A 10,692-nucleotide genomic window follows, 5' to 3' on the forward strand; every position below is an offset into this window, starting at 1 on the left:
GCCGAAGCAACGCAGCGGTAAGCCAGGAGCGACGCAGCAGCACGCCAGGAGCAGCGCAGCAGCGAGCCAGGAGCAACTTCACTGGCCTTCACTCCGCGTCGGCAACATTCCAGCGGGCATTGGATCAGGTCATTGGACCAGAAATGATGCCGCACCCTTTCGCGTATCAGGACGACATTATCGTCATCGGACGAACGCTCGAAGAGCACATGGAAAACCTGAAGGAAGTGTTTAGGAGACTACGGGCTGCCAACCTGAAAGTAAATGCGGAAAAATGCAAGTTTTTTAGAAAGGAACTTCGATACTTGGGACATCGCATAACAGACCAAGGCATCGGAACAGACCCAGAAAAAGTGTCGGCAACTGCCTTAATAAAACTACCGGCCAACGTTAAGGAGTTACGACAATATTTGAGAGTGGCGTCGTAAAAGCGCGTGGCGATCGGACGTCTATATCCTATAGCTCCCATAGGAACGATAGGGTAAAATCGGTCCAAATTTTATGTTTTTCAGAATATTTCGCGCTGTGTAAAAGCTATTGCTATACATTTTTTCAAATCGTATTTTTTTATGCATTCCTTCATCAAGGTAAAAGCGCGTGCTGATCGGACGTCTATATCCTACAGCTCCCATAGGAACAACAGTGTGAAATCGGTCCAAATTTGTTGGTTTTCTGAATTTTTCCCGTAGTGTGTAAGTTACTGACATAAATTTTTCCAAGTCTTATTTATTTACGCATATCTTGATTAGGGTAAATGCGATTGCCGATCGGACGTCTATTTCTTATAGCTTCCGTAGGAAAAATAGTTAAAGGCTGCGAAAGTATCCCTTTTTTTCTAGTTTATTTATGTATACCTTATTCCTTTCGCTACTTTTTCAGTTTTAGCAATTTCGGCAAAGTCTGCAAGGGTATTAAAACTTCGGCTTGCTGAAGTTAGCTTCCGTCCTCGTTTTTTTTTAAAAAAACGACAAATTAGTTTTTACTGAATACTAAAGTATATCCCCTAGAGAACATTTTCCCAAATTTTAATAGAGATCCGAATAATAGTTCGATAGGAAAACAGCGTTTTTTCTGCTCGACTTCAATAGTTGCATATACTCAACGTAAATCTTTAAATGCGATTATTTCAAAGTCGTGTTTTTCCAAAAGTGCCTTTGCTGTGACCACGATTGCACAAGAACTATTTGATCGATCTTCTTCAATTTTTTTTAAAATTATTCGTAATGATTGTGCCGAGTTCGTGAACGATTCGTTTTTTTTGCGCCAATTTTGATTTTGCAGATCAGAATTTTTTAATAACATTTTTAGAACTCGAAAAATCAACTTTTTGGAAAAATTGTTACTGTATGCAGAAAAAACCAATTATTCTTGAAAATAATCGTTCACGAACTGGAAATAATACTACACTAATAAAATTTTTTTGGTTTTTTGATTTCAATTGACCTGCTGGAATTCCATCGTGGTTACCGCAAGCCGCTATAAAAAAGGTTCCGAGAGAATTGCCATAACTTCGTAAATTATTTATATTTTTTCAAAAACAAACGCTTGTTGTTTCGATAAAAACATGTACTAACAATAAATAATAACTTCAGTGTCATAAAATAATTGCTACACACCTGAAAAAAATCCAAAGTTCCCTCAATTTTTTCGCTCAAAAAGGTATATAACCCCTTAAGATAATGAATTTTAATTCGCCGGTGATATGCAATTTGCGGCATGAAAAGACTGGCAAAGAAAAACCGCCCACGTTATCCAATTAAAACAACAATTCATTGGTGGCCAAAACCGAGGATCGAAGTCGGACTTAGCGGGGGGGCACTGTGAATCCAAAGAGAGGGAGAGGACGATACGATATCGAACTCACACAGATGCATTAGGAGCGCGAGAGCGGGAGAGGGAGTGTCATAGGATGCGGATACCGTTACCGGGTAACGCATACCAAAGAGAGGACCTGTCGGAGCCCGTAGCAAGGAAAAGTCCAAAGGCCGCCGCGGATAACGGAACCAGGAACATAGGAAACCGAGGCTTCGTCAGCGCGCGAGCGCCGCAAGACGGGCCTATTTAAATCAGGTCGCCAAGATGTACGGAAGCTGCAGCAGCAACAGTAAGGCCGTGAAGGGAGAGGGGCGGGGAGGCAGCACCGGGCAACAGCCAGGGGCGAGATGGAGGCGGGACTTAGGTTCCGCACTCCAGCTGCTGGCGTCCCCCCTGGTGTTGCGGTCCCCGTCGCCGAACCCCGAATCGGAGGACGAGGAGCGGGTAACCGACGTAGAGCTGGAGGAGGAGGAGGAGGCCGGTGTCCGGTCGGCAGGGCAGGAGGACGAGGTGCCCACGATTGACCTGGCATCGTCGGAAGAAGAGGAGGAGGACACCGGGACGGAGACGGTGAGTCCGGAGGTCTCCTCAGACGAGGAGGACGAGTCACGTCGGGCGGCGAAGGCCCGGATGGCATTCCGACGAATAAGGAGGGCCGCAGCCGGATTCGGGCGGATCCGTTTGGGCGACGCAGCGCCATCGGGCCGCCCGGAGGAGGCGAAGCGGATATTCGCAACCCGGGCGGAGGTGGTGCAGCGAGTATTCGCGCAGCGGGCGGTGGCACTGCAACACCGCCACCGCCACCACCGTCACCGCCGCAGGCACCACGGCCATCCCAGGCACCACGGCACGGACCGGAGACACCACCGCCTCCACCGCCGCCGTGGGTGCCAACGCCATCGCCGTTGCCAGCAAAACGGCTCGGCGGGGAGCCGGAGTTCCGGGAGAAGGGGCCCTCGGTGTGGCCGACATCAGAAGGGCCAGCCGCACGGCCGCCCAAAGTCGCCAGGCTGACATCGTGCCCGGAGCCGCGGTTCCCACCAGCCAGGCCGTCGATGAGCCGACAACATTCGGCGGACAGCAGCCGCTGGGAGGAGATGGCCGAGGAAGGGTGGCCGCCAAGGGTGGCAGCCGAGGCCAACCGGCAGCGGAAGAGAACCCGTAACAGCCGCTGGGCCAAGCTCCTGGTAGTAGACGGCGTCCGCTACCGCATCCGGGTGGCAAACGGAGTGGTGAGAGTCTTGAGGGGACAATAAAAGCCTTTAAAGGTTTTAAATACATAAATTGGCTTACCTGGTAGCTGTAGAAAAATGGCTCGCAGACTGGCGTATCAAAGTCAACGAGCAAAAGTGTAAGCACATTACATTTACACTAAACTTGTCGAAATGCCCACCACTGACGCTAAACAACAAGCCGGTTCCACAAGCAGACGAAGTCACCTATCTCGGCATACACCTAGACAGGAGGCTTACCTGGAGAAAGCATATAGAAGCAAAGAAGACCCATTTAAAACTAAAGGCCAGCAGCCTTCACTGGCTCATGAACTACAGCTCTCCCCTTCCACTCGAATATAAAGTACTACTGTATAACTCGTGCTTAAAGCCCATCTGGACCTACGGTTCCGAGCTCTGGGGAAACGCAAGCAGCAGCAATATAGAAATTATTCAAAGAGTACAATCAAAGACCCTACGAACAATAACTGGAGCCCCCTGGTACATCCGCAATGCAAACATCCAGAGAGACCTGGATAAAAATCCCGTAAAAGAAGAAATTGTTTCCAGAGAAAATTAAATATGAAGCCAGATTATCAAATCACCCAAACCTGCTTGCCAGACAACTCAACCAGCTAAGCTATCATTCCCGTCTACAGCGGAATGATTTTCCATCCCTCTTTAATAACATAAGTTAACGTAACATAGATTAAGATTTACAAACTTATTGTTAGTCTCTTAAGTAATAGAGAAGATCCAATAAATAAGAAAAAAAGTAAAAAAAAAAAAAAATTGGCTTATTTATTTACCTTTTGGAATAAGGGGGCTGCCGGACATAGGTAATAGGGACGGGGGCGCCGAGATAGGCGGTCGATTGATAGTTGCGATCGATGGGTTAACAAAATTGGTTATTTCTATGTTCAAAAATCCAAATGGCAACTTAAGACAACGAAAAGGCAACGACGATGGCAACACTGGAACCCACAATCGATAAACGCGATCGTGGTGAGATTCCAGGGAGTTGCCGGACCGAGGGAAAACGAAATGGTGACTTTTAGTTTGGGGAAATGTCTGGGCGGGAAAATTCGAATTCCACGCAGGGAACTGTCTGGGGAACTGGGAACTGTCTGGGGAACTGGGAAATGTCTGGGGAACTGGTAACTGTCTGGGAAATGGGAACTGGGAACTATCTGGGGAACTGGGAACTGTCTGGAGAACGGGGAACTGTCTGGGGAACAGGGAAACAGTCTGGGGAAATAATCTTTCAAGGAGCTGCATGGAAAAGTCTTTTAGGGAAACAGTCGCGGGAAAGTTCAAGTCTTTCAAGGAGCTGTACGAGTAAAATCTTTTAGGAGAACAGTCTGGGGAAAGGTTAAGTCTTTCGGGGAACTGCCTGGGGAATATCTAACACGCAAGTCAGGCGGGGAATTCGAGTAGTATAAACATAAAGGGCGGGGAAAGTCACCACTTTCATTACTTTTCTCAAGGAAGGGGGAAATGTGAGGAGTCATAGACTCCCCACAAATCCCGATGCAGGAGATCGGCCTAGCAACAGCGGAGGAGGAGAGAAAGCCGGAGAAATGAAGAGCATCCAGGTCAAACGGGAAACATTCGGACCTTGGACCCTCATATGGCAAGGGCAACGAGGTCATACGGTGAATTGGTGGACTTCGGACCCGGTACCTCAGTGGACCTTGAACCCGAGGGAAATAACGGCACCTACAGCGCCTATAAAAAAGACGGCGCAAGCGCAGCTCGGGACAGTACGAGTGCGAAAATTAGAGCGAGTGCGTGAACGCGGAATAAGTACAAATCGAAACCGAAGTGCCCAAGGATCAAGATCGCAAAGTCGAGACGCCGAACGACGACAGGTCTACAAGGCTGAGGCTACAACGCTGAGATCCAACGGTGCTAGGTCGTGGTAAAATCAAACTTAGGGAGTCCTTGCGCGGTGTCAGGCGATAAGGGTGGCTAGGCGATAAGGGAGAACTTTGTTCTACCTGCTAGGCGATACACCTTGCCGACAAAGTCCAGGCTGAACTCCGGAAGCCAGGCGATAAAGGTGGCTAGGCGATAAGGCGTAACTTCGGTTCACCTGCTAGGCGATACACCTTGCCGGCCCCGGTAGGGAAGCTCGCATAACATCCAGGGTTTTGGTGGAGCCGTCCCGATCGCAGTCACCCGGAGCAGCAAGCCGAAGCAACGCAGCGGTAAGCCAGGAGCGACGCAGCAGCACGCCAGGAGCAGCGCAGCAGCGAGCCAGGAGCAACGCAGCAGAAGACAGCGACAACGGGCAGCAGATCAATAGCAATAAGGCTATATTTTAGAGAAACAATAAACCAGCACCAACCTAATCATTTCTGGCGCTATCCTTTGGTCACGGGCGGTCACTCAATATAAATTTGGTGGAACGAACTCACAACCTTTTTGAGCTACGTAGCGAGCAGAAATTAACTTCTATGATTGAACAGGATGATTGTTTAAATTGCATTTATGTAAATATATGTATACGGCAATGAAGCTTGATGTAAAACTTTTTTATATACCTTAAAAATTAGTATCTGCATATTTAATTCATAGTTTCGTTTTACATATTTAAATTAAAGCTAAAAACAAAATTTTTAAATCAAAACATATAAAACTGCTTTATTAAATTTAAAAATTTTTCAATAACGTTTAATATATTTGAATATACTATGATTGTTAAACAAAAACAAAGCGAAGTTTATTTAAATTAAATATATTTAAAGGATAAAGGATACTATCCATGTCTGTTTTTTATTAACTTTAAAATGGAAATATTAAATTTAATTTTTATTCAAATATATTAAACTTTGATTTAATGATTTATGGAAATATTAAATTTAATTTTAATTAAAATTTATTAAATTTTGATTTAATGACTTAAAATATTTAAAGTAAATACGAATATCATCATATCTAATATTATCAACCTGCATTTAAATATTTTCATATTTAATCAAGCAGTTTTATTTTAATTATTTAATAGTATATTTTATATAATGACTATTTAAATTATTTAAGCAATTTAATAGAATATTTAACATATTAACTATTTTAATTAATTAGTATATTTAATAAGTAAAATAGTTAGTATACAAATACATATACAAATATTTATTATGTATTATTACAGGGTAGGTTTAATTTTCAAAATTTCGCTACCTTAGGAGTATATTTAAATATTATACCAGTACATTTTTTATAAGTTATCAATTTTTAGTATTTTGTATGAAATTAAAATTTGGTTTAATGATTTGTGCCTTTTAAATTTGATTTGAAGCTTTTTTGGGTTTTTCTTTTTTCTAAATAATTAAAATAGCTAATATTCAAATATTTATATAAATTTAATTTATATTATGGTAATAATTTTATATAATGTTATTATAATACGTATAATATAAAATTACCACATATTTTTAAATCCATATATTTAAAATACAATAAATATAAAAATATTCATCCTGTTCAATCGCAAAATTTCTGAGGCTGCTAAAAATCGTTTACACGTCGCATGCTGAATACCCTAATGATAATTATTCCAATGTGAAGTCATGTATGAAATAAATTATGTTTTTTTTTTTTAAACTTAGATATATTTGGTGATTACTAAAAAATATTATACATTCGAATAATTAGTAAATAAAGTAAATATAAAGGCAATATAATATAAGTATTTTTAATAATGTTATAATTTTAAAATAAAGAGTATATTTCGACAGCGCGCTGCAGCGAATTTCTTCGCTTGTGAATACATGTGCACACATACATTCGTCGGCTGTCGCAGTATGCGTGCAAAATAGCGGCTGGCTTTAGAGCGCTCTCTCGCTGGCTTTTGGGCAGAGAGCGAAAAGCCAATTGAAAAGCCAGCACAAAAAATTCGTGTGCAAAAAAATCGTATGGCGTTACGCATCTTAGAGTTTATATTGGTCTTTGGTATTATCAATAATCGAAAAAGGAGCTGAGCCACTACTAATAAATGAATTCGAATATGAGTACATGAATAGGTACAACTTAGGCTTTTCTCCCTTGATACATTGCTCAAGTACTCAGAAGGCGATAGTATTAAGCACCGTCCCGACCCTAAAAATTAAATCAGTTATTAACAATAAGAAGATACGAGAAAAAAATTCCATTAAATAATGGAATGGGACGAATTATATAAAGAACTAAATAATATAAAAATTGATTTTGACAGATCTTATAAGTCACTATCAAGACCCCGGCCAGCACCGCAAAGCACTGTGAACAAGCATGCCTTAATATTAGTAACCCGCTTCAATACAGCGCGTATTCTAATACACGATCAGAGAGATAGGCTAAACAACGCCCATTGGTCTCAGGTATCAAAATATTTAAACAAATTACGGGATAACCTTATAGCTATAAGGCAAAGCCGTACGACTTAACAATTTCAGTACCAACTATCCTAAACACACCGTTGAAGATAGAAGCTAGAGAAGAGTCAGAATCATCAGATCCACCAGTACAAGCTGAGGCTGTCGACCCTATCTCTACAGATCCCGATATAGAGGAAAAAGATATAAACAACCTCACTATTCCGGCAGTCCTTATTCAATCTGAATTATCAGACCAGGAATCGACCGACTCGGATTCTCACAACAGCATTGTAGAAATAAATGCAACCACAATGGCTGAGGGGATAATTGCCCAAAGAGAATACATTAAAGATATATCGAATGCCATCCCGGAGTTTAACGGGCAAAGGATACACCTTCAGAGATTCGTAACAGCTTTGAAGTTGGTTAACCATACGAAAGGTACTTTCGAGGTTTTGGCTGTAAAAATCCAAAATAATTGGATCGACATTATACAGAGTCCAAAACGAAACCACAATAGAAGCTATAATTAAAAAACTGCAAGATACTATAGTCGGAGAAACATCCGACGTAGTTAAAGCCAAAATGGCAAAAACAATCCAAAAAGGTAAAACTGCAGAAAAATTCACGACAGAAATTGACAACCTACGAAAGCTCCTTGAAGCTTCGTATATTGATGAAGGCCTATCGGCCGAACACGCTGACAAATTCAGCACCAATGAAGCAATCACCGCAATGGTCAAAAATTGTGAGCATAGCCGCCTCAAACCAACATTGGAAGCAGGCAATTTTGCAACCACGAACGAAGCCAAGTACATACAATGTAGTACTGAAATGACAGGCAATGGCAATTCCATATTGTACACCCAACGTGGAAATAATGATCGCGGTAATAATTATAAAAACAATTATCGCGGTAGAGGTAATAATCGAGGTAATTATAACAATACCAGATATTATCAGAATAACGGATATAATCAAAACAATGGTTATAACAGAAATAACAATAACCAAAATAACAGATATTACAGAAACAACAACCGTGGTGGAAACAACAACGGCGGAAACAGCCGTGGGGAAAACAACAATAAACACAATAACAACGTTAGAAAAAGCACAAACGGAGCGTGCGTCTGAGAGAGATTTCGACGGAGTCTTGTACTCGATTGTCGGATCTAAATCCGCTGCAGGTTTCGGCCCATGGTCGGCATCCCTGGGTGACAGTGCCCACAAAACTTTTTTCTTTTGTTGCTGTTTCTGTCGATCGTTGCCGGACCGCGTGATGGCCAAGGATTATGACGGAGATAGCCTCGTTTGTCGAATCCAAGGACCATTGCGGGTTCCCAGGCGCGTGGCGGGTAGAGATTACGACGGAGCTCTGCTCGATTGTCGGATCCAAGCCCGCTGCGAGTTCCCGCCACGCAATCTGAATAGGGTCATTTTTATCTCGCCCCTCCCTTGAGTCCTTGAACTGAAATAAATTATTGTAAGTGACCCTGGGAGCCCTGAGCACAATATCCCAGCCTAAGAACTTCCTTACATGGCGTCCGAACAGAGACTTCAAGGATACGGGAAATTTTTCCTCAAAAAAAAATATATAATTTTTTTTTTTCTCAAGAAAAATAAAATTTTTTTGTTGGGGTATATGTCGTAAAGACCCGTGAGATAGACACCCAAACCCTAAGACCAATTTTTTTTACACACACATACAGAATTTTCCTTCATATATCATTTTCCCTCTACGAAACCGCGTGGTGGCCCAGGATTACGACGGAGTCTTGCACTCGCATGCCGGTCCCGGAGCGCGTAGCGGCCGTGGATTACGACGGAGCTAAGCTCGTTTGTCGGGTCCCGGAGCACGCTGTAAAATTTTTTTTTCCTGGGGAAACGGGAAGAAAAATATAAAAATATGTGTGGTTGCAAAAAAAAAAAAAAATTGTATTTTTCCTCTCTTGCTTCCCACGTTGTTCCGAACGCGGTAGACACGTGGCCGGTGACTATAAGAGGAGCACACCGGGCTACCAGAAGTCAGTCAAACTCCGGCCCTCAAGCGGGGAACATCGTCGCGAACAACAGAGTCCTGTGAACATTCGGCATCCTAGCCCGAATCCTAGCACCGTGCACAGCAAGGACCCCCAAGTCCTGTGAACATTCGGCATCCTAGCCCGAATCCTAGCATCGCGCAACCAAAGGACCTCAGAGTCCTGTGAACATTCGGCATCCTAGCCCGAATCCTAGCATCGCACAACCAAAGGACCCCAGAGTCCTGTGAACATTCGGCATCCTTGCCCGAATCCTAGCACCGTGCACAACAAGGACCCCCGGTCCTGTAAACATTCGGCATCCTAGCCCGAATCCCAGCACCGCGCAATCAAAGGACCCCCGAGTCCTGTAAACATTCGGCATCCTAGCCCGAATCCCAGCACCGCGCAATCAAAGGACCCCAGAGTCCTGTGAACATTCGGCATCCTAGCCCGAATCCTAGCACCGTGCACAGCAAGGACCCTCGAGTCTTATAAATATTCGGTACCCTCGCCCCGAATTATTTTTCCGCGTACGCAATCAAGCGGTACGATTTTTTAATTTCCCCCCTCCGCTCTCTGTCGCTCGGAAACCATGGGTGTACAGTGGATATCCTATCGCCGCAAGGAGGAACTCCAACTCCTCTTAGCCGAGATCGGGTTACCCCAAGGGGGAACCGTCGAGGAACTGCGCAGTCGGCTAGCGACTTTCCTCACCCGGGAGGACCTCGAGGACCTCCCACCACAATACTTCCAACTATTGGAAGACACGATCCGCCACACCGACAACCCCGACGATTTCCAGCTCCCATACCATGCACAGGAAACGTGAATCACCCCCTGGAACTTCCAGGCACCCCGGCGACAAACCGAATGGTGGCGCAGGTACCCGAACATCGCAAGCGTTCCTTGTTCCGCTGCGGGGAGACAGGACACTTCCGCCAAGAGTGCCCCAATCCCCAGGTCCTGTTCTGCTGGCAGTGTGGAAGAAGGGGAGTGCGGACCAACGAATGCTGTCGGGCCCGAAACCCGGGAAACGGACCAAGTCCTCGCCCATCCGGGGAACCAGCGAGGACCACACACCAAGGACACCAGAACTAACCCCACCTTTACGATTTGAAGGGGGTTCGAGGGGAAGACGTTTCACGTCACCCTGGACACCGGGGCGTCCAGGAGCTTCATCAGCGCGAAAATAGCCGACGACATTGGGAGTACCAATAACCGCCGGGATGTACGAACGAGGATTGCCCTGGCAGAGGGATCCACCACCGACGTCAGCCACGC

At 44.4% G+C, this 10,692-nt stretch overlaps 1 protein-coding gene across 1 annotated transcript; it reads left to right on the top strand.

The window, feature by feature from the left end:
* The first annotated feature begins 2,079 nt into the window (after positions 1 to 2,079).
* Positions 2,080 to 9,535, top strand: LOC123038049 (swi5-dependent recombination DNA repair protein 1 homolog). The gene is made up of 4 exons (XM_044461502.1): positions 2,080 to 2,385; positions 2,466 to 3,047; positions 7,495 to 7,808; positions 9,370 to 9,535. The coding sequence occupies exons 1-4, from the start codon at positions 2,080 to 2,082 to the stop codon at positions 9,533 to 9,535; spliced, it is 1,368 nt and encodes a 455-aa protein (XP_044317437.1).
* The last annotated feature ends 1,157 nt before the right edge of the window (positions 9,536 to 10,692 follow it).

Source organism: Drosophila rhopaloa, unplaced genomic scaffold (genome assembly GCF_018152115.1).
Source record: "Drosophila rhopaloa isolate 14029-0021.01 unplaced genomic scaffold, ASM1815211v1 contig_36, whole genome shotgun sequence".
Lineage (NCBI taxonomy): Eukaryota > Metazoa > Arthropoda > Insecta > Diptera > Drosophilidae > Drosophila > Drosophila rhopaloa.